This window comes from Myotis nattereri (assembly GCF_964212035.1).
Source record: "Myotis nattereri genome assembly, chromosome: 5".
Lineage (NCBI taxonomy): Eukaryota > Metazoa > Chordata > Mammalia > Chiroptera > Vespertilionidae > Myotis > Myotis nattereri.
The window spans coordinates 98,572,690-98,595,848 of record NC_138080.1 but is presented as its reverse complement, the minus strand read 5'-3'; the positions used below and the strand labels follow the sequence as shown (position 1 = coordinate 98,595,848).

The window sequence follows — 23,159 nt, the reverse complement described above, 5'->3', positions numbered from 1 at the left end:
CACATAGCAAATTTTCCTCTGAAATCAATAAAAATATATTTGAAAAAAAAAGCAATAATCAGAAGCTAACACAGGCAGTTCGGCGATACTTTTGTATGCACATAAACGTTCTATGCATTGCATTAAATAAATGCTTCAAACTTCCAGAACTTTTTAGTTTCTTTTCCTTCCACCTCGAATGGCTAGTTCACCTGCCATTTTGCCTGGCTAACTCTCACTTATCCTGCAGATCTCAGCCCGATGTCATCTCTTCCAGTTTTCTCTGCATCCTCCAATCAGGTTATAACCACCACACAGCAGCCTGTGCATATCATTCCTCTCATAGAACTTCCCAGGTTTGCAACGGTGTATGTACTTATATAGTGTACTTCTCCGCTTCCCCGCACTAGACAATGTACTTACCCATCTCCCACATTAGGCAAACGGCTTGGAGGGTAGAGACTGTCTTAATCACGACTGTATCCCCAGTATTGAGCTCAGGGCTGAGGTGAGCAGTGTGGTGAAAACACAGAAAGTCACTAGGGATGTGGCAGACGGAATAGGGTTTTGTAATCAGCCAGATTAGGATTCAAATCCAGCTTTGTCTGCCAATCAACAGGCATTACTATGTGCCAGATACAGTGTAGTCATTGGGAGAAGATGGTGAATAAGAACATTCCATTTCCATATTGTCTGACGGAGATTAAAGACAGTGACCTCTAAGTGTATGTTATAATGGATAAGTCGTGGTTCAGCTCTCCCACTCACAGGCTGCTCAGTAGTACAGTTACAAAACCCCTCAGTTCCCTCACCTGTAAAATAAGGACAGTACCAGCACCTTCCTCATTTGGCTGTTGGAAGAAATAAACCAGACCTAGGAGGAAAAATCTTAGCACAGTCCCTGCCTAAAAAGTCAGCCTGTAATAACTGACGGTCTTACCAACCACATTCAAGGTTTCCTGGTTGTTGCACGTAAGCACCTGCAGTGGTTAAGAGCACCGGATGGATTTCGAGAAGGCCCAGTTCGGTTGGGTAACGCAGGAAATCTAAGTCTTTGTCATTTTATTAGTAAAATAACGAATAGGATCACCTCTCCAGGATGCTGGGGCATTAAAACAGAACTAATCATCTATGTAAAGATCGTCCCCATGAACTGCCATCACTTCATTTATAGTGTTTCCGATACCACCACAAACTGCCTTTACCAGCCTTCTTTCCTTTATGCCTGAATGGAATATCCAAAAAGAAGTCCACACATACAGACAAAAAGCATGGTCAGGTGTTTCTTTTTTTTTTTTTTTAACCGCAAGGCATTCCGCACTGGACCATCCAAGAGCTACGAACGTTTTGTCACACCTATTCCTTCTCTCTGCTTCAGTGTCTACACAGCACCGTTTATAGGCTGTATTCTTATTATCCTAAGTTATGCTTGGCATGTAGTAAATGCTTAATATGTATTTAAGAAGAAAAAAAATTAATCAATTGAATGATCCCCATGTCAGCCCCCAAAATCGCCTCCAATTGCCCTCTGACGGGGAACCGCAGGGGGCAAGGGGCGTGAGATCAACTCCGGTCCCCCAGTCCCTTCCCCCGTACGCACCAGAAGGGTCATTGAATCGCTTCAGGGGCGCCTTAGGAAAGGACATGATGACCACCAGCTCCACAAGCCGCTGGGAACTAGCGTTCCTCCACAACTTCCGGGTGCTGATCCTGGCATTACTGGCTTTCAAATTCAAATCTCCCGGCTCGTTACCCGCCCACCCCGACGCTGGCCAATTGGAAAACCAAAAACCTGGGCACACCAATCCAGGAAAGGAACAGGAAAAGAGCATGCGTACTCAGCTCTCGCCGCATCCAATGAGGTAGCTTGTGAGTCTAGGCTACCAGCCTATAGGAGAGCATGACTGTCTTCGCGCCCCGCCCCCTCCCGTGCCCAATCACGGCTGGCCTTACTCAATTGTAACCTACACACTAGCAGCAATCGCGCAAGCGCACTTCAAATCGGAGAACTTTGGAAAGTCGACCAGTGGCGTCACAAAGGTGGCGGTGAGTTCCCGCCTCGCTGGTTCCAACCGTCTCCTATCGCTCCTGGAAATGTAAACTTTTCCGAATTTCACTTGTTTCAAATTTGGCCCTGCCAGCGTCCTAAGTAGCCAATGAGAAGGGAAATACGCGCTGAGATGTCAGCTTACATTCCTGCGCATGAGCGGTGACCCGAGCGGAAACCGGAGCCGGGAGGCCGGGGCGTGGCCCAGAGCGTGGGGATTCGGCGCATGCGCTCCGCTCGCTCTGTGCCGCCGCCGCCGCCGGGAGGCACCTGGACTATGTCGGCCCCTTTCGAGGAGCGCAGTGGGGTGGTTCCGTGCGGGACGCCTTGGGGCCAGTGGTATCAGACCTTGGAGGAGGTGTTCATTGAAGTGCAGGTGCCGCCAGGCACTCGCGCCCAAGATGTCCGGTGCGACCTGCAGAGCCGGCACGTGGCGCTGGCGGTGGGTGGCCGCGAGATCCTCAAGGTAGCGGCCGGTCGGGCTGGTGCCCAGATTCCTCGCGGCCTCCCCAAACCCCCGAGCCCTAGGGCTCCCCATTTCCGTAGGAAGACTGTGGCGAGGCCGTTGGGCTTTTCTGATTGTGGTCTGGTCGGAGCCCCCACCTCCAGGGCCAGTCCTGAGTTGACGCGGAAATTGGAGGAGCCTACTTTTCTGGCTTTATTTCTAAATCGAATGAAATTGCCCCTGTTGTGCCTCTGCGGGTCTTCAGCCGAAGCAACTTAACTAGATCCTCAAAGAAACAAATATTTATATCCCATACACACGCTTCCAGGCGCCGCCCTGTGTGCCGGGATGACAGCGTTGAATGAGACATAACGGCACTGGTTATGGCAAGTAGGGAAGCATAATGAAAGTAGCATTATTAGTAGCATTTATAGTTAAAATCAATTAAATCCAAGCTAGATTTCTTTCTCAGATTAGCTGCTCCAAATGTTTGACGGCAGCGGTGAAGACTGTTTGATGGGATACCTGGTTCTGCCATTTTTCTAGTTTTGAAACCTTGGGCAAGAGATTTTTCAGTGTCTCTAACTGCATCCATAAAGGGCAGTAATTATAGTACCGTTTTTATAGGACTGTTTGGAGCATAACGTGGCATCCATGTGCATGAAGAGCTGGGAGGAGTGCCTGCTATGTAATAAGCACACAGGACATGTTAGCTGTTATTTTTCTATTAAAGTGCTTCAAGTACCTTTGAGAAAAGCACGATTGATTTAAAAGACTTTGATTTCTATCAACGTGGACCCAAATGACCTTTCTGAATAGTTATTGCAATTCGTAGTTTCCTGAACAGTGGTTTAAGGTTACAGTTCAAATTTCCAATCACTTGGGAATTAAGCAATAACTCTTTAACTCGAGGATTTTAGGTGTACATTTAGACCACTAGGATTTTTTTTCTCTCACACGTATTGACATGTGAAAGGAAATATATATTTGTTAACATGATATTTTCTAAAACAAATTTGGCAAAGCAACAGATAAATGGGTTTCAGCATATGCATTCTCTTTTAAACTTACATTTTGCTCTTTACTTAAAAACAGTTTCTGAAGAAAATCAGGAACTACTAATCTTAGATCTGTAGTATGTGCTAAAGTAATTTGTTAATGCCAATTTGCCCAACAAAGAATGAGCCAGTTTGTTTTTGATTGTTTGGGTTTTTTTTTTTTAGAATGAGCCAGCTTTTAAAAATTTATTTTAAAAGACATAATTTCTTCTTAATTTCATCAGGAGAGCTCTTGTATTTTAATTCATAAAGCATTTCGGTTATTCATTTTATATTTGGCTAATCAATGATCAGTAGTATTTCTTTTTTTTAAAAAATTTTGTTTTATTGCTTAAAGTATTACAAAGCGTATTACATATGTCTACCCCCCCCCCCCTTGACATTCCCCCGGCCTCCCCCAAGTAGTATTTCTTAGTCTTCTAAAAATTAAGGATCCCTGATCTTTCTTTAAAGAGCCCTGTGTTTTCTGTCATAGTAAATATTCCAAGCAGTGCAAACCAGGCTTCATTTCCCTAGCTAGGAGGAAACTTAGGGTTGAGCACCTTTCAATGTGTTGAAATGGTGTAAAAATTTATCTCCCTGTTTTAACCAAATTAGACAATTTTATGTGAATTAGATAGGAAATTAGGTAAGTCTTAAATCATGAAAGCTTTATAAAAATTAATGAAATTTCTGTATTTTTAGTAACATATGTTTATTTTTCAGGGCAAACTCTTTGATTCTACAATAGCTGATGAGGGAACATGGACTTTGGGTAAGGGTAATCTATTATAAATCCTAGGGTCTTTTCATCAGTTAATTTTGTCTTGGAACTTAGTATGTTTTCCCTGTTGCATTAGGTGTTTTGTCTTTGCAGTTTTGAAAGATATACTAATAGAAATGTATTGAGAGTAATTTTGTGTCAAGATTACCTAATGGTTTTTGAAAATATAAAATTGAATGAACTCTACTTTGTGATTTCTGTTTGTTTAGAGGACAGAAAAATGGTTCGTATTGTTCTTACAAAGACAAAGAGAGATGCAGCAAATTGTTGGACTTCTCTTCTAGAATCTGAATACGCAGCTGATCCTTGGGTGCAAGACCAAATGCAGAGAAAACTTACATTAGAGAGATTCCAGAAAGAAGTAAGTCAGATAAATGTATGCGTATGTGTAATAAAACATATTAGAAACAGAATAAATATTTTTTGAAATTAAAACTCATGAGGTTATAAAAATTACAAAAGTTCTGTAGAGGAATTTTTAAAGTTAAATGCTTAGAAAATGACTGGCCTTTTAATGTATGGGATTTGGTTTATTTAAAAGATTTTCTTGAGAATTTATGCTATCATGACTTCTAAATTTAAATTTATTTAATGTGCACAGTAATGGCTGAATAATCTCATAAAACTCAATCAATAGAGACTTACATAGTGTAAAAATTCACCAATATCTTTGCTTTCCATGCCTGTGTCTCAGTCTCATCTCATCAATATATTGACTTGTTTGTTTTGTTTTAACATAAATGGAGATTCACACTGTATATTATTTGTATTTCTTTTTTAATAATGTGTCTTGGGTCTCTCTTTTAGTACACATAGAAAAACTCACTTCTTTAACTGCTTCAGGGTGTTTTCTCGTTTGAATGTATTGTAATATTTAGCTATTCCCATTCGATAAGATTTAGATTTCCCTATTTATGTCTGCCATTTGAAAGAAAGTTTATACTTTCATCTCTGAAACTATTCAAACATTCAAATATACATCTTTAGCCTAGACTTTTCCCCTGAATTTTGGACTCTTATATCCAATTGCCTATTTAATAACTCCATTTGGCTAGCAAACATTAAACTCAGTACGTACAACATGAGCTTTCTAACATCTGTCTCACATATGTTCAAACTCTAAGCTTCTCATCTCAGTTGATGGACATGAATTGTTCAAATAAAAAAGTATGTGTGTGTGTATACTCGTGCGCGCGCGCGCACACACACACACACACACACACACACAGATAGTCCTCGGGTTACATTGGACTCGATGTACATTGTTTTGTGGTTACGTCGCCATCTCCCATTTATTTATAAAAAAAAAAAAGTTCCGTCATTTTGATGTATGTACATATGTGCTTTATGTTTTTTATTATTTATTTACAAGTAAAGGTCCGGAATTGTTATCTTTCAAATTTTTTTACTGTTTCACTTCATTACTGCTGTGTATGTGCTCCATGTGAGTGACATAGGTGCTTATGTAGGTGGGTTCCGACTTACAGAGAAAATCGCGTTACGTCACGATGTAGGAATGGATCACTGACGTAACCGAGGACCTATTGTGTGTGTGCGTGCGCGCGCGCCCACAAATATATATACTAGAGGCCTGGTGCACGGGATTTGTGTGCTAGTGGGGAGAGTGGCTTGTGGGGATCAGCCCGCTGTGGGAGCACTGCTCATCCCCATCAGCTGAGTGGCTATGGACCCACCCTCTGAGCAGCTGCTCCTGCTGTTGGAGTGTCGCTCATCCCAGTCAGCTGAGCAGCACTCCTACTGTGGGAGCACACTAACCACCAGGGAGCAGCTCCTGCATTGAGTGTCTGCCCCCTAGTGGTCAGTGTGCATCATAGTGACTGGTTGACAGTTCATTCTGGTTGTTCCGCCATTAGGTCGCTGGGCTTTTATTATAGGATATATATATATATATATATATATATCTATATGTAGATATACACACACACATATATTTATATACATACTAGGGGCCCGGTGCACGAAATTCGTGCACTGGGTGTGGGGGGTGGGGGAGAGTGTCCCTCAGCCCAGCCTGCCCCCTCTCACATACTGGGAGCCCTCAGGCGTTGACCCCCATCACCCTCCGATCGCCTGATCAGCCCCTTGCCCAGGCCTGATGCCTCCGCCAGAGGTGTCAGGCTTGGACAGGGGAACGACATCTCCCCCCCGATCACTGGCTCTGGCCCCCGCCCAGGCCTGAGGCCTCTGGCCCAGGAATCATGCCTGGGCAGGGGACCCCCATCTCCCTCTGATCGCTTGCTCCACCCCCCACCCAAGCCTGACGCCTCTGACCCAGGCTTCAGGCCTGGGCAAGGGGACCATCATATCCCCCCAATCCCCGGCTCCGCCCCCCACCCAGGCCTGATGCCTCGGCCAGAGGAGTTGACCCTCATCACCCTCCGATCACCAATCACCGGATCGGCCCCTTGCCCAGGCCTGAGGCCTCCGGCAGAGGTGTCAGGCCTGGGCAGGGTACCCCCAGCTCCCCGCGGTTGCAGGCTCCGCCCCTGCCCAGGCCTAACGCCTCTCTCTGGCCTAGGCGTCCGGCCCAGGCAGCGGGGACCTGCAGTGGCAGCGGGGGGCGCCGCGATCGTGGGCTTCGCTTTAGGCCCAGGCAAGGGACCCCTAGCTCCCGGGACTGCCAGCTTCGACCGTGCCCAGCTCCCATCGCTGGCTCCACCCCTACTTCCTGCTATCACTGGCCAGGGCGGAAAAGGCACCTGATTCCCCGATCATGGCTGGGGGGCAGGGCAAAGGCGGCCCCAGGGCCGCCTTTGCCCTGCCCCCCAGCTCTTAGCTCCCCCCTGGGTTTCCGATCACTGTCAGTGGCAGGGGGCTTCTTCCTGCTTTCCCTTTCACCTCCCTGCATTGTGGCTACATATGCAAATTAGCCGCCATCTTGTTGGCAGTTAACTGCCAATCTTAGTTGGCAGTTAACTGCCAATCTTAGTTGGCAGTTAATTTGCATATAGCCCTGATTAGCCAATGAAAACGGTATCTCTGTACGCCAATTACCATTTTTCTCTTTTATTAGTGTAGATACGTATGGTATATGTATGTGTGTATATATATACACACACACTGATTGACCAGATTATTATGACCACCTGGCATTTGTAGGCAAATTAGCTATAATTTCTCGCTGAAGTTGCTAGAGGGCCAGACCATTATAAATGTCTGAATAGCACAACATACCTAAGTATTGTTGCTGATCAAGTTCATCCTATCATTTTGATGGTGTATCCCAATGGAAATGGCTTCTTCCAACAAGACAATGCACCATGTCACAGTGCTCATATTGTGCAGGAGTGGTTTCAAGAACATGAGAGAGACTTTACCTTTCTTAGGTGGCCCCCACAATCACCAGATCTCAATCCAATTAAGCATTTGTGGGACAAAGTTAAAAGAGCCATCAGGCAGCTGGTTCCACAACCATCAAATCTCACAGAACTGGACAGTGCTATTCATCAGGCATGGTGTCAGATTCCTCGCATCACCTTTCAACATCTCGTGGAGTCAATGCCAAGAAGAATCGCCGCAGTATTGAAGGCAAAAGGTGGCCCAACGAAGTACTGATGGGGTGGTCATAATAATCTGGCCACTCAGTGTATAATATACTAGAGGCCTGTTGCACAAAGATTTGTGCAATAGGCCTTCCTTTCCCTGGCTGCCGGCACTGGTTTTCCTCCGGCACCCGGGACCCAGGCCTTCACTCTGGCCGCCGCCTTCCGTCTTCACTCCGACCGGAGCCTTCGCTCCAGCGGGAGTCTTTGCTGCGGCCGGAGCCTTCAGTCTTTGCTCCAGCTGGAGCACTGCTCCTATAGCTCCCTTTGCCCCCTGCCCTTCCCCTCATAGCAGGGGTCCTGCCCTGCCCAGCCGCTCCACGCCTGCATGCATGCTGCCCAGAGGCCCAGAGTGGCTGGGGGGCGGGGCCGCCACCATCTTTGTTGGGTTAATTTGCGTACCCATTCCTGATTGGCTGGTGGGCGTCGTGAAGGTATGGTCAATTTGCATCTTTGTCTTTTATTAGTGTAGATGTATGGGGTCCTAGCCAGATAGAGCGTCAGCCAGAGGACTGAAGGTTCCCGGTTCGATTCTGGTCAAGGGCATTGTTCCTCGATTGTAGGCTCCATGTCGATCCCTAACAAGGGTATGTGCAGAAGGCAACCAAATGATGTGTCTGTTTCTCTCTGTGTGTCCCCCTCCCTTCTACTCTCTCTCAAAAAATGAATGGAAATGTATACTCAGGTGAGGATTAAAGAAAAAGGGGTGTGGAGAATCATCCTCCATTCCTGTCTGTGTCTTACACCCTATCCATTTTGTCAGGAAATCTTACTGGTACTACCACTGCCACCCTTATCTGGAGTACCTCTAATGTCTTGTCTAGATTACTTCAATAACCTAATTGTTCTCTTCACATCTACCTTTGCCAAGCTATAGTCCTCTCAAAATAGCACTTAGAGCAGTTCTTTTAAAATGCAAGTCAGATTACATTACTTCTCTTGTCAGAACTTGTTCACTCTAGTAAAAGACAAGGTCTCTTACAGGGCTCCATCTGATCTGGTCTTCCATGATCTCCCTGACCTCTTTTCTTAATGCTGTACCCCTCGGTCATTCTGCTCTAGCCACACAGGCCATTTTGCTGTTCCTTGAACATGTCAGGCTATTCCTTTTCTGTCCTGTTCTTTTCCCAAAGCTTGGCTAACTTCACAGTTTTCAAGTCATTGCTCAATGAGCATTCTTTGAGTTTTGATCATTCTATTTAAATACTGTAACCTCTTCATTTCCCTTATTCTGTCTTACTCTTTCTTTCTTTCTTTCTTTCTTTCTTTCTTTCTTTCTTTCTTTCTTTCTTTCTTTCTTTCTCTCTCTCTCTCTCTCTCTCTCTCTCTCTCTCTCTCTCTCTCTCTCTCTTTCTTTCTTTCTTTCTCTTCTTTCTTTTTCTATAGTACTTACCAACTCTTAATACACTAGATCAGGAGCCTGCAAACTGGCTCATGGGTCAAGTCCAGCCTGTTTTTGAGTAAAGTTTTATTGAAACACTGCTATGCTCATTTGTTTGTGTATTGTCTTTCATAAGAGCAACAGCAAAATCGGGTAGTTATGAATGAGATTATATGGTCTTCAAAGCCTAACATATTTACTACCTGGCTCTTTACAGAAAAGTTTGCTGACTCCTGCACTAGATAACTTTAATGGTTTATTATTGGTCTCTCTCTCTTTTAAATATATCTTTATTGATTGTAGAGAGGAAGGGAGAGGGATAGAGAGTTAGAAACATCACTGAGAGAGAAACATCAATCACCTGCCTCCTGCACACCTCCTACTGGGGATGTGCCGGCAATCAAGTTACATGCCTTTGACCAGAATCGAACCTGGGACCCTTCAGTCCGCAGGCCGACACTCTATCCACTGAGCCAAACCAGTCAGGGCTATTATTGGTCTCTTGTTTGAGTGTAAGCTCCACTGAAGCAGGGTTCTTTGTCTGTTTGTTCACTCTTGAATTCCACATGCCTCTAATAGTGTCTTCCAAACACTAGGAACTCAATAAATGTTTGTTGAAATGAAATGTCCTCCGAAAGACTACAGCCTGGGGTAATGCTTACTTCATAGGATTGTTATGAGGATTAACTATGTTAATATATGTATAGCTCTTAGAACCCTGCCTGGTATATAGCAGGGTCTCAAATAATGGTATTAAACCCTGTTTGTACACTGATAACTAAAGTGTTCAAATAAAAAAAGTGTTTTTTATCCTATTTATTTCATCCTATTTATCTCCTTTTTGCTAAAAAAAAATATTTTAAATACCCTCAAATGTATATGTGTTTGTCCATACACTTGTCAACATTGTAACAAGTGTATGCATATTGGATCTTCTAAATATTTGTAAGTCTGAACATTATAAAATTAGAGTTTTAAGTTTCATTTTGGTGATTACAGTGAAGTTTGGTACATATTTACATGTTTATTGGCTATTTAGATTTCCTTTTTTTGTCACCTGCCTTTCAAGCTTTTTATCATTTTCCTTTGAAGTTACTTATAGTTTTCCTTATAAGTTTTGTCATACATTTTTGTTTATATCTTTTAGAATCCTGGTTTTGACTTCAGTGGAGCAGAAATCTCAGGAAACTACACGAAAGGTGGACCAGATTTCTCAAATCTGGAGAAATAGCTGCTATTTTTTGCTGCATTCTGTGGACCTTAGCAGATGTTGCCAACTTGTTCAAAGGAACAGGTTATATGGTAGAAGAAAAATGTGGATGCCTACAGTTAACAAATTGCAAAATATATTTAAGTATGGTTCTAAAAATTGCATTCAAATATGATTTACATAGGAAATCTCTTAAATACTGTGGTAACTTCTATCAATATATGATAACTTTTTTTGGACTTGGTTTTGCTCAGCATGAAGTTTCATATGATGCATTTTGCTAATTTCATATTTAACCTATATTTTTAATACAAAAATTGTTAGGATATAGATCATAATGAAATATACAGGGTGCCTTCAGGGAAAGTTAATTTGTTTTCTTCTAATAAGTGTGATGTAGGAGTAATGTTCAATAAACTTTTTAAAATAGGAATTTTGTACCCTTTTGGCTAAGTATACCAGTCCACACAAGGAAATTATATTAATGAAAATTTTAGGAAAGAAAAAAATCCACAAGTATATTCTGAGTAAGTGAACTTTAAGAGTTAATGAAAATCTCTGAACTAGTATATTATTTCTTGAGAGATCACTTTATGTCAATAAACTGAAAAGTAGTTAACCTCACAGTAGGAATGGATTAATATGAAAAGAGATTTAGTGAAGTGAGTATGATTATTGGCCAAGTGTATTGTTAGCACCATAAAACAAATTATGGCCAGTGATTATAAATCAGTGATATAATTTTGATCTTCAGTGATCCAGGCATAGAAGTAAGAATTGTCTTGAAATTTTATTTTATCCTTTTTATCTTTTTTATATATAAAAAAAATTTAAACAATCTCAAATGTATAGAATAGTTACAACTAAAGAATATAAAATTGTTTTTTTTTCCTCAACCAATTTGTGTAAGTTGATGACATGATGTCCAATTACCTCTGTGTACCTTAGTGTGTATTTCCTTGAAAGGAAGGAAACTCTTTCATACTACAATACAACCTTTAAAAGCAGGAAATAATCATTGTCATATTACAACTGTCCAATTCTCAGACCTTCATTCCTTTCAAGTTCAATTGTCCCAGTGTCTTTTATAGCAAAGGGGTACAGTCAGAATCATGCCTTTCCTTTAGATGTCACGTGTTTTAACTGTGCTTAAATCTGGAACAGATCCTCATTTTCTCCTTGACTTTTACAACCGTGGCACTTTTGAAGATTATAGACTTTTTTTTTTACAACATTCCTCAATTTGAATTTTGTCTGATATTTCTTCATTAGGTTCAGGTTTTCATCTTTGGTAGGAATGTTAAAGAAATGATGTTGAGTTCTTATTGTATCCTACCATGAGTTAATTTGTTGTTCTTATGGTGATTACTTAGATCAGCCGTGGGCAAACTACGGCCCGCGGGCCTGATCCGGCCTGTTTGAAATGAATAAAACTAAAAAAAAAAAAGACCGTACCCTTTTATGTAATGATGTTTACTTTGAATTTATATTAGTTCACACAAACACTCCATCCATGCTTTTGTTCCGGCCCTCCGGTCCAGTTTAAGAGCCCATTGTGGCCCTCGAGTCAGAAAGTTTGCCCACCCCTGACTTAGATCACTGTTTAAGTGGTATCTGCTTGTCTTCTCCATTGTACTCTCTTTGTGTGTATAATTGAGTACTTTGTGGAAGTTAGTTTCAAATTATTATATTGTTACCAAACTTTCATTTTATTGATACCTTTATGGACTCATTATTTCCTACTTTATTCAGCAGGTTAAAATCTATTATTCTTATTACTTTGACTCTCAAAATTTTTCTAGATTTTCCAGTGCCAGACCATTCTAGGTGGCTTTTATGTCCTTTTGACATGTCCCCATCATTACCTGAGCAATTTCTTAATCCTTCACAAGGCATATGAGGCTTATTATGCTTTCTCTGCCCTAACCCAAGAATCAGCAATTTTTCCACGGAATCTTGGTTTTCATTTGTGGAGAATGGTTTTTAGAAGTGAGCAATTACTGTTGATGTTTGTATAGTGTATACATTTACATCTATATTTATATGTATAGAAAACCATGTGTTCACACTTGGTTTTTAGTATAGTCACTTTCATTTCTAATCTCTTAGGGTCATTTTTGTTTTTTCTCTCTAACTCCTTTCAGCAACAGTGAGAAACCTGATTCTATTATCCTTAATGTATTTGGTTCCCTATTCTAGGCTATGTTGGTATAAATGAATGCCTTCTCTCACTGTGTTTAGGCTCTAGCACCCTATGCCAAGCAATGATATCCTTCTCACCTGGGATCCTAACCCTCCACACTGGGCCACTGCAGCCCAGCCACTCCCTATGTTCATGTTACCCAATAACTTTAGGAGTGAAATTATAGGGAAGAGGCTTTTTTCTTTTAATTGGCTTCTCATTTTAACATTTTAAAAATATTTTGTAATTTGAATAAACATAAAGTAAAATGAACTTTTTTTGTTTGTAGTTTTATGAATTTTAACATGTAGAAATGTTACCTCCAAAATCAGGAGTTGAACAGTTCAGTCACAAAAATGCCTTCACACTACATTTGTCTTTTAAACAAGTTCACATGAATGGAATCATGTGCTATCTTTTTTTAAAATAGCTTTATTGTGATAAAATTCATTTTACCCATTTAAAGTGTATAATTTTATGGTTTTTTAGTATACTCACATATTCAGCTGTCACCATGGTCCATTTTCATTGCCTGAAAATGAAACCCCATGCCTTTTAGCTATCATCCTCCCCAGTTCCTGACCTAAGCAACCACTAATTTATTTTCCATTTCAAATTTAACTGTTCTGAACATTTTATATTTATGAAATAGAGGCCCAGTGCATGAATTTGTGCACAGGTGGGGTCCCTCAGCCTGTCCAGTGATCGGGGCCGCCGGAGGTTGGCCAGTGGGGGGAGGGACAATGGGAGGTTGGCCGACTCTATCAGGGTCATTGGGCCAGGGGTGGAGGCAGAGGAGCTACGGAGCACTGTGGGAGTGCACTGACCACCAAGAGGCGGCTCCTGCGTTGAGTGTCTGCCCCCTGGTGATCAGTGTGTGTCATAGTGACTGGTCAACCAGTCATTTAGTTGCTTAGGCTTTTATATATATAGATAATATATGATCATTTTTTATTGGCTTCTTACACTTAACATAATGTTTTAGAGGATTTCCACATTATGTGCCAATGCTTCATTTTTTTTAAAAAGATATTTTTATTGAATGTTTTAGAGAAAGGGAGAAAAACATCAGTGTGAGAAGCAAAACATCAATCAGCTGCCTCCTCCACACACCTTACCAGTTCATTTGTAAATTGGGATAATTTCATACATTTTGAATGAAGAGGATTCATATAAAATATCTGGCAATAGTACCTGAAAATAAAAACTTATTCCTAACCACAAATATTAGATCAGAAATGTCTATTGTTGAGGTAGTATGTAGCTTAATTGGAAATACAGATAAGGTTCAAGTAACCTTTTTAAAAATAACACTTGTGAGAAGAGAGCTTATTAAATATCTAATCTGAGTTGAGTGCAAAAGGGGACATTTAAGTTTTTCTTTCATCAGTAATCCCTTGTAGTGTCTACTTTGGTTCCTTTAATTAAACGTGAACAGTTCAAAATTAAATATTGTTTTAGTTCAGTAATAACCAGTTGATCTAACACAATACTTGGCAGTTAACTACCACTATCTGGAATACTGTCTAATTAGGTAAAGAGGGTTTATACAAAACTTCAGGTGGGCTGAATCTAAGGGTGAAGTTGTATTAAGGATATCCATAGTAGTGATGAATCCAAATGATAAAAATAACCACAGTGCAAAAAATCAATTTTTAATGCACATTAAGCATATTTATCATCATGTCTACTTTAGAAAACCATTAGAGTAAAAGCTTCAAGTAAATAATGGCTACATGGTTAAAGAGATGTTTTTTCTGCTACCATCTTTACTGAGTAGAGCCCTGGCTGGTGTTGACCAATGGTTAGAGCATTGGCCCCGGGCACCACAGGGTCACGGGTTTGATTCCTGGTCAAGGGCATATGCCTGGGTTGCAGATTCCAGCCCTGCCCGGTCATTTGTGTGCAGGAGGCAACCAATCAATGTGTCTCATGTTTCTTTCTCTCTTCCCTCCATTCCTTCCACCCTCTAAAAAATCAATGGAAAAAGTATCCTCTGGCGAGGATTTAAAAAATAGACTGAGTAGAGATAGCTTTTTATTGTGGTTCTGCCATCACATTGCCAAAATAGTTTATTGAATCAGAAGAGAAACACATTAGAAAACCACCCATCAAAGAAATGCATTTCAATCACTTTATTGAAATGTATATCCCCCTTAGTACTAAAACACAATGGTAGTTGGTTAGGTTACCTCTGCAAACTCAGAATTAACATGGATGTAATTAAAATATTGAAATGTATCAGCCTTTTGGGAAAACTGAAAAGTTATCTACAAAACATATTGTTTACAAAAGTATGAGATATACTGTGGTTCTTTGGTTTATTTTCCAGTGTATATTTATTCATAACATGATGTCAACATTGGGCACAATTATCTTGGATGGACTCAGGCTACACATTGCACTGAGTGGTTTGTAACACTTCTAACACTGTAGATCTCCTTATATTCACTGACTTACTAGCAAGTCCTGAACACTTTCCAGCAACCTCATGATTATAAAGATGGGTATTTACTTAAGACCTTCTGTTGGCACAGTAGGGAAAATTAGTGAAAGTATAGTCCCTTCATTTTAAACAGAGTTGTAAATTAGAAGCAATGGCAGTTTTATAAAAACAGTCCTTAGTAAAAACTTCTGGAGTGTGAAATGAGCAAGTTTTCAGAGTGATGTTAATTTGAGTCACTAGTACAATAAAACAAATTTTCTCGATGTGACTATATTGAAGCAGATTTTGCATAAAAACTTTTTTCCCTGGACACAAATATCACCTGTCTTATAGAAAAAATGTTAAAGATAATACTCCAAGATTAACAGGTATGTAGTTTTGCTTTATATAAAATGAATGTAATTCCCATGTAGCAATCAAGTCCACATCTCTGGATAATCTATTACTTGCATTATGGGTGCTAAGAAACCATATTCACTGCCTAAAATAGTGACCCTTATAATGTCTTAAAAGTGCATTTGTGAAATATTGGTTTTGATGTAAACCTCATAATTTAAAATTTAAATTAAGTAGGTTACCATTTTTAATACCTCCTAAATTTACTGACCCAATATAGAAAGTTGGATCAATGTTAGAAATGAAGATTCACAGTTTACCTTCCCAGATTTTTCATTAACATTTCACATTATGGACTTGGCTTTGTTTGTATGCCTCAGCTGAATTCAAATTTAAGCATAATTCCACTATAGCATAATGTTAATTAGACAGTTTTCCCAAATCTGAGAACATCAATGCTAATCCAGTTACGATGTTTTGAGGATTCACAGCTTAAATCCACTATTATATTATGGAATCCATCCTTCAGGATTGTGGCGAAAGGCTTCAGAGAAGTTTTTGTTGCTGTAGTAATCCTATTTAAACAAACAAAAAAATCAAGTTATCAGAAGTTTGCCAAACATAAGTATTACTGTTAAAAATGACTTACTGCTCATATCTAAGATTCATAATCAGGTCACACGTAGGTGTGTTAAATGTTAACGTTGAGTTTTGAATAGGAAAATATCACAGTGAGTTATATTTAGATGGCAAGAATATATGTCAGTGACAATCAGGCATGTAACAACTTTTCAGGGTTCCAACTGCTATAGCAAATGATACAAACTATAGTGTAACCTGCTGGTTTCCAAACACCCAATGTGAAGACTATCTGGCATAACTTAACTTTTTCTTTAAATACAACATCCTAGACCATACTGATTTTGCATATAAGGTAATCTCAAACTAGTTCATATATGGTTCACACTTTTGGCCCTATTGTCCTACTCAGGCTTGTGTAACTTTAAATGAGCCAGAGTTTGAGTCTACATAAAGCAAAATGAATGATGTTCAATTAAATATTACTGTTTTAGTGCTTTTATTTTTTATTATATTTTAAATAGATTTTTATTGACTTCAGAGAGGAAGGGAGAGGGACAGAGAGAGAGAAACATCAATGATGAGAGAGAATCATTGATTGTCTGCCTCCTGCACTCCTCACATTGGGATCGAGCCCACAACCTGGCCATGTGCCCTGATCTGGAATCGAATGGTGACCTTTTGGTTCCTAGATCGATGCTCAACCACTGAACTATGCCAACTGAGCTTAGTGCTACTTTTAAAATTCCAGTTATTCAACAGGATGCTGTTTTCTAAGCTGATAATGTAATGAAATGGCTAAATTGCATACCCAAGGTTGGATATTTCCTTATTGTTAGGGTGTTGTGCTTTGAACGTAGTTAATGCCCTAAAATATTAGCTGACTAGATCAGTGAAGTCATTATCCCCTTTGTAGTCCAATTCCATTTTTGTTTGGAAAATAATTCCGATTTTAATTCTTGAATTATAGAAGAAAATTATAGCATTATAAAAATTTCTCTATGTGGGAAATAACTATGAACCCAATTTACCAATTAAGGAACCGTTTCAGGAATTGTTGGAAGGTGAGTTATTCTGTAGTAACTATGCTTCAATTGCCGTGCAGTCCGCCCAGAAACAATCCATTTCAACTTCTGAACATTTGGTTTGGAGCACTTGTTTGATGAATATTCAGTTAAACACTTGGAGACAAGCTCTTGCCAGAAGGTCAAATCTCTGCCATTTATCTGTGCATAAATTTTAAAAAATTACTACTCAATTAAAAGTTTTATGGTATTTAACTACAGTAATACTTGTAATCTTATTAACGTGTCTTGTCTTGTCAAAATATTTGAAGCTACTCAAGTTTCAAACACATGATATCTCATTTTAGTTCAGGAGACAGTACAAGTGTATTAGTTTCTTTTACAGCTGTTAACAGGAATGACCTTGACATACCTTGGAATGTTTCTGAAGACATTCTACGACTTCTGTTAACTCTACACACTTCTGTGCTTGGATCTCCAATGCAATGATAGACAATGCCAACACAGAAGGCTAAAAGAAAAAAATTTAAGGTAAATGTTGACTATAAAAACAGGTACATAAATAGGTACATAAACAGGTACATAAAATATTTACCCTTGCTTTAGAAAATAGGATCCTGCAGTGGCATGCTTTAAGTTGAGCTTCTAATCTTTCAAAATTAAGGCTATTCCTCCTTTAAAAAGAAAATGAGATTAATTTTATGTAGATAATTTTACATCTAGTCAAAAGTCAAATTTTTAGAAAGACTGAAGTCAATTTTAAAGTTTAAGTTTATACACACAGAAAATAAATTATTTGAAGTAAACAATTCCTCTTCCCTCAAAGACATGAACTCCTTAAAAATAAGTAACTCAGAGCTGCCTCAAACAGATTGTCAAACTGCAGCGGGAAGGCCGGGGAGGGTTGGGGGACAGGAGGTAAGGGGGTAAGAGATCAACCAAAGGACTTGTATGCATGCATATAAGCATAACCAATGGACATAAGACACTGGGGGATAGGGGAGGCTAGGGGACTGTCTATGGCGGGGGGGGGGGGGGGGGGAATTGGACACATATGGTAATACCCTTTGTATTACTTTAAGCAATAAAAAAAATAAAAAATAAAAAAATAAGTAACTAACTCCTTAAGGATAACAAACATAAATTTTAAGTCATTTGGGGCAAAAAAATAAAAAGTATCATGCCATAACTAACAGGGTTCCTTTTTATCTTTTTTAACTTAAAATAATCTTTATTGTTGAAAGTATTACAGATGTCCCCGTTTTCCCCCCATTGATCCCTTCTAGCCCGCACCCACCTCCTACCCCAGGGCCTTCACTATGGTTTTTTGGATTTTAATCTATTTCTGAATCTACTGAAGTTCCTTTTTCCAGTAATCTGTTAGATGCATACCTACTAGTTCTATAAATTAACTAGTCTATAAATGGAAAATGAAATATAAGTAAAAGGTGAAATATCCTTTAGTCTCAAGAATTAGCCTTCACATACTTCCAGAGGCTATTGACAACTGAAAGTCTCATTTCTGCGGGACAGTGAAGAGAAATTCAAGGAGCTGCAGGTCCTTTGATAGGAATTCTCCCAGGATATTGATTTTAAGCATCATCCAGACAATAACATTCTAATTTCCAAAAAGCCTTGGTTCAAGACAAGGATTACATACCTTTCAAATGGCGAGTTCTCTTGAATGAGTGAGTAATAGAGTTGCAGAAATTGAAAGGCAGTAGTAGCTTTGACTTTCCAACACACTTTCTCCAATACAATCTTCTCCATTCTCATCAGGTCTGAAACGGTGAACCTATACTGGCTTATTCGGATCAAGTCACTTGCCAATGGGACATTCCTTTCCTCTTCTATTGATTTTACAGCCAGGTAGAAGCAGCTTAGTCCAACACACCCAAGGTGCTTGGGCTGAACCTAAAAAAGACAAGTCCATGTCTTTACCTTATTTCAATTAAAAAAAAAAGATAATCTAGAACTCAGACCCATCATTATGAAAATGAACCTTTGAGGTATATTTGTCATCTCTAAAGGAATTAACAAGTCAACTGTGGCCTGACAATACAATGCACCCCACTTGGAACCAAATTTGGAGTAACTGGACTAAGTTGCAGTATAATGTTTGGGTTCAGCAAATAATTATTTTTTTAAATCACTATAGAACTAACTAGAAGTGCTCTGTTCTAGTTGGACTAAATAAGTTAACTGGTCAAAGGCTTAGATGAGGACTGAAACACCTTACAGCTTACACACAAAATTTCTTTCCAGAATGTTGTGTTTTTCCAGGATGTTTTCTTTGTAATAACACCTGTTTAAAACACTATAGCACATAACTTAAGGGATAGATGTATCTTACTCATCTGTGCAACATTTATAGATTTAAAGATAATGCTTGCACATGCTGTCTAAAGAGTTGCATAATTAACCTATTCAACAAATTTTTTTAAAATATATTTTATTGATTTTTTACAGAGAGGAAGAGAGAGAGATAGAGACTTAGAAACATCGATGAGAGAGAAACATCGATCAGCTGCCTCCTGCACATCCCCCACTGGGGAAGTGCCCACAACCCAGGTACATGCCCTTGACCGGAATCGAACCTGGGACCTTTCAGTCCGCAGGCCGACGCTCTATCCACTGAGCCAAACCAGTTTCGGCTCAACAAATTTCTTGAGCCATCCAATTCAACAAATACATTATTGAGTTCCTCCTATATAGGAGACATTGTGTTAGGTATCGAGAACTAAAAGATGAGTTTTATTCCAACTGTCAGATTATCTCATTATCTACCAATGACCATGGGCACACAGAGAAGGCAGATGTATTTTTAACAGCTAAGCTAGCTCTGAAAGATACATCGATATCCTGCTTATCCAAATATAGGGAAATAATTATGTAAGTGCTGCTCCATCAGAAGATACTCTATTTAAGCAGATGCTGGAAATGCCAAACATAAGCAAGACTTGAGTATGTCTAAGGCTAAAACAAGCATAACTTTATATATGAGTGGAGATCAATATACTTTATTGACCAAGTGGTTGATAACATCTCTAATTATTAGTCACAACCTAGCATTCTGATGCTAACACATTTAAAAAAAAAAAAAAGTGAAAACACCCAACCTATCAAGAAAGATTTTTAAAAATAACAGCCAACTCTCCTACTGGGATACTACAATTAATGATTTGGTATTAGACTATGTTTCAGTGTCAGAAGTTAAATCTAATAAATAATGCATTACTCTTGATTTAAAAAAAAAATTCATCAGTGCTGTAGTACAGAGAATTCTTGGGCTACCTGCTGAAGAGAAAAAAGGTCAAGTTTATAAATACCAACCCAAAGCTAGCAATTCCATCTCTAAAACATTGAGCAAAACTAAGAAACAGGGTAGCCCTGGCTGGGTGGCTCAGCTGGTTGGAACACTGTCCCATACACCAAAAGATTGCGGGTTCAATTCCTGGTCAGGGCACATACCTAGCTTGTGGGTTTGATTCCTGGTCTAGGCACATATGGGAGACAACTGATCCATGTTTCTCTCTCTCTTTCTCTAAAACCAATAAAACATATCCTCGAGCGAGAATAAAAAAAACAAAATACTCAGGGTAATGTAGCTTTAAACATACCTTCATTTTGGACAGGAATCTGTCCAGTAAATTCACAGCCAGAGAAAACGTCTCTGTGTCGAAGCCGAAGAACTGAGTTAGACTAAGGAGATCCTTCACTTCAAAGTCCCTCAGTCTTGCAGTCATCCTGAGGCCTTTATCGTAAGCAGATTCAATGAGTCGCAAGCCACAGACCTTTGGCTGGCATTTCGGCTCCTGTTCCAACAGGGCATTCAGCTGGTGTAGCAGTTCCTGAGAGTCAGTTGTTGTGAGGACCTCTATCATCTATATATAGAACAAAGCCCAGAAAGGATAAGAATAGCCCTTCCTGCACTGTATTGTGCCAAGTGCTTGATAACATAAATTTCCCCTCCCCCAGCGCTGCTAGTGAATCTAAGTCATTGCAATTTTAAAATATTGCAAACCTTCCAAGAGATACTCAAGTCATTCACTGTCAAGAGATGACTATGAGTTGTTAGACAAGATACCAAAACTTTGAAATTCTGCCATGTATTAACAGTGGGAACTGTTCAGGTTAGATAATTTTTCTTAGGGCTCAGTTCCTCATCTGTAAAGTGGGTATGAGGTTATCATTACCCACCTCACTGACTTGTGTGGAATACATGAGGTCACCTGGGTATAGAGCTTAGCATATACAGTAGGTGCCTAATCAACACTGGGCAATATTAATGATTACTTCTACGTCTGTAAAATGAGGCAATAATATGTCTCTCTGGCTGTGAAGATTAAGTAAGACGATTCATGTAGAATTTAGCACAGTGCCTGGCCCACGGTGCTCAATAACTGTGAACTTTTATTGGTGTTAGGAAAGGAAGCATAAGGAGTGTTATAGGAGCACAGAAGGAGTGGGAGGCTAATCCAGCCTGCAAGAGGAAGCTGGGAGTTTTCTAAATTAATAAATTGAAGTGGATTGATAATTTTATTGCTTATTAATAATATTGCACATTTGTGTCCCAGGCACCACGCTAAGTCTTGGACGCGCACACACGGTCCCTCCCTACACAACGGAAAGACAGGAATGCCGGGGACCTTCAGCGCCGGGTTACGGAAGGAGGGCGCGGATGACGAGCCACTAACTTGACAGGTTCAACTCTTTCTCCCCGGGGCTGGTCCCTGGGACCCCGCCTGCCCGCTTTGACACTTGGACCCCGCGGATCTGAGACAAGTCGGACCTGGCCCCGCCCCTCGGGGCTCGGACTCGCCCGGACTTGTTGCTGACAGCAGCGGATTACCCACCCGAGGGGAAGGACGCGGCCGGACTCACCCCCCATCCCGTGCCCCAGCCTGGCTCCCTCCCCGCCCGCTATGCCAGCCCCGCAGGCCCAGCTCACCTTGATCGCGAATGCGGCTCCTTCGCTGAAATCTTCCCTCCCCGGGCCTGCTCGCACCTCCGCCCACGATATCAAATCCGAGAAGTCCTAGCGGCGCGGGGACTCGCGGGCAAGAGGGCACAGGCCCGGGGAGGGGGAGCTGTCCTGGGTGGAGGTCTCCGCAGCGCCGCCCAGACGACACTGCCCTCCTCGGGGTCCGCTCGGAGCCGAAGGGACCGCGACGGGCCTCCCGAGGAATATATCGGAGGGCGGGGCCTTCCTGCTAGGCAAGGGGAGCTTTGTCGCCGCTGATTGGTGCAGTTCATTTGATGGATGGCCCCCGCGGACCAAAGAGGACGGGTCTGTAGAGAGGAGGCCAAGTCTCCGCCCCTCGAGACCACGCCCCCTCCCACTAAGCGTCTCTTATTGGAGCATTTTCCAAGGTGTCTTCAATGAAGAGGAGGGCGAAGGACATGCGGCGCGCACCAATCCTGGCCGGGCCAGGTGTCTGCGGCGCCCGGATTGGCTAGCCTGCCATTCCCGAAAGTACTGGGACTTCTTGTTCCTTGAGGTTTAGCAGAGCGGCTCTACCCCTCCTTCTAAAAGTACTTTGGCTAGTTACCAAAAAAAAGTAAAAAAAAAGTCTGCGTTTTCATTTCAAATGGAGAGGTGGTGGGTTTTTTTATGGGCTAGTTTATTAAAGTCCAGAAACTTCTCTTGGTGAGCTGTGGAAATCAACTGATCCTTGCCTTGTTTTGCTTTTTTGTATACTTGGTTTAAGAGTGGAGTTGGGCTACATAAATCCTTGGTCTTATACCGGTTTTCTGAGTTTGATGTTTTAAGCCAATTGAAATAGAAAAATTAGTAGTTTTTCAATGGCTTAAAATGAAAAGCCGTGGTTGACTCTTAAGCAGGGGTCCTCAAACTTTTTAAACAGGGGGCCAGTTCACTGTCCCTCAGACCGTTGGAGGGCCGGACTATAGTTTAAAAAAACAAACAAACTATGAACAAATTCCTATGCACACTACACATATCTTATTTTGAAGTAAAAAAACAAATGTTTTCGGCGGGCCGCATGTGGCCCACGGGCCGTAGTTTGAGGACCCCTGCTTAGGAGTACATGGGCAAAACAATTGTAGTGACTGTGAATCTCAGTTCACAGGTCTGTGTGTGAAGCATTGTTGTTCTTTTTTTTTATTATTATTGTTTTATTGC

General features: G+C 40.7%; 2 protein-coding genes across 3 annotated transcripts; one reads left to right on the top strand and one right to left on the bottom strand.

The window, feature by feature from the left end:
* The first annotated feature begins 1,286 nt into the window (after positions 1 to 1,286).
* On the top strand, positions 1,287 to 11,872 carry NUDCD2 (NudC domain containing 2). 2 transcript variants are annotated; one of them, XM_081092189.1, is made up of 4 exons: positions 1,287 to 2,492; positions 4,235 to 4,283; positions 4,577 to 4,653; positions 10,384 to 11,872. In XM_081092189.1, exons 1-4 carry the CDS (start codon positions 2,253 to 2,255, stop codon positions 10,465 to 10,467), a joined length of 450 nt encoding a protein of 149 aa, XP_080948315.1. In that variant the 5' UTR covers positions 1,287 to 2,252; the 3' UTR covers positions 10,468 to 11,872. The 2 variants fall into 2 exon arrangements, with proteins under 2 accessions (XP_080948315.1, XP_080948314.1); XM_081092188.1 differs by having other exon boundaries at positions 4,502 to 4,653.
* Positions 11,873 to 14,652: 2,780 nt separating this feature from the next.
* On the bottom strand, positions 14,653 to 22,187 carry CCNG1 (cyclin G1). Its single transcript, XM_081092187.1, has 7 exons — positions 21,966 to 22,187; positions 20,635 to 20,898; positions 18,675 to 18,928; positions 17,610 to 17,688; positions 17,427 to 17,525; positions 17,021 to 17,215; positions 14,653 to 15,985 (listed from the first exon to the last, which is right to left on the bottom strand). Exons 2-6 carry the CDS (start codon positions 20,896 to 20,898, stop codon positions 17,024 to 17,026), a joined length of 888 nt encoding a protein of 295 aa, XP_080948313.1. The 5' UTR covers positions 21,966 to 22,187; the 3' UTR covers positions 14,653 to 15,985; positions 17,021 to 17,023.
* Positions 22,188 to 23,159: the final 972 nt, after the last annotated feature.

Bases quoted from the DNA above. Each gene is read 5' to 3' on its own strand.
- NUDCD2 (XM_081092188.1), top strand. From the start codon at position 2,253: ATGCGCTCCGCTCGCTCTGTGCCGCCGCCGCCGCCGGGAGGCACCTGG. The intron at 2,493-4,234 runs GTAGCGGCCGGT...TTTATTTTTCAG, and splicing joins GTGGCCGCGAGATCCTCAAG to GGCAAACTCTTTGATTCTAC. The intron at 4,284-4,501 runs GTAAGGGTAATC...CTGTTTGTTTAG, and splicing joins TGAGGGAACATGGACTTTGG to AGGACAGAAAAATGGTTCGT.
- CCNG1 (XM_081092187.1), bottom strand. From the start codon at position 20,898: ATGATAGAGGTCCTCACAACAACTGACTCTCAGGAACTGCTACACCAG. The intron at 17,526-17,609 runs GTAAATATTTTA...TTTTTCTTTTAG, and splicing joins TCCTATTTTCTAAAGCAAGG to CCTTCTGTGTTGGCATTGTC. The intron at 17,216-17,426 runs GTATGTCAAGGT...ATTTATGCACAG, and splicing joins GTCTTCAGAAACATTCCAAG to ATAAATGGCAGAGATTTGAC.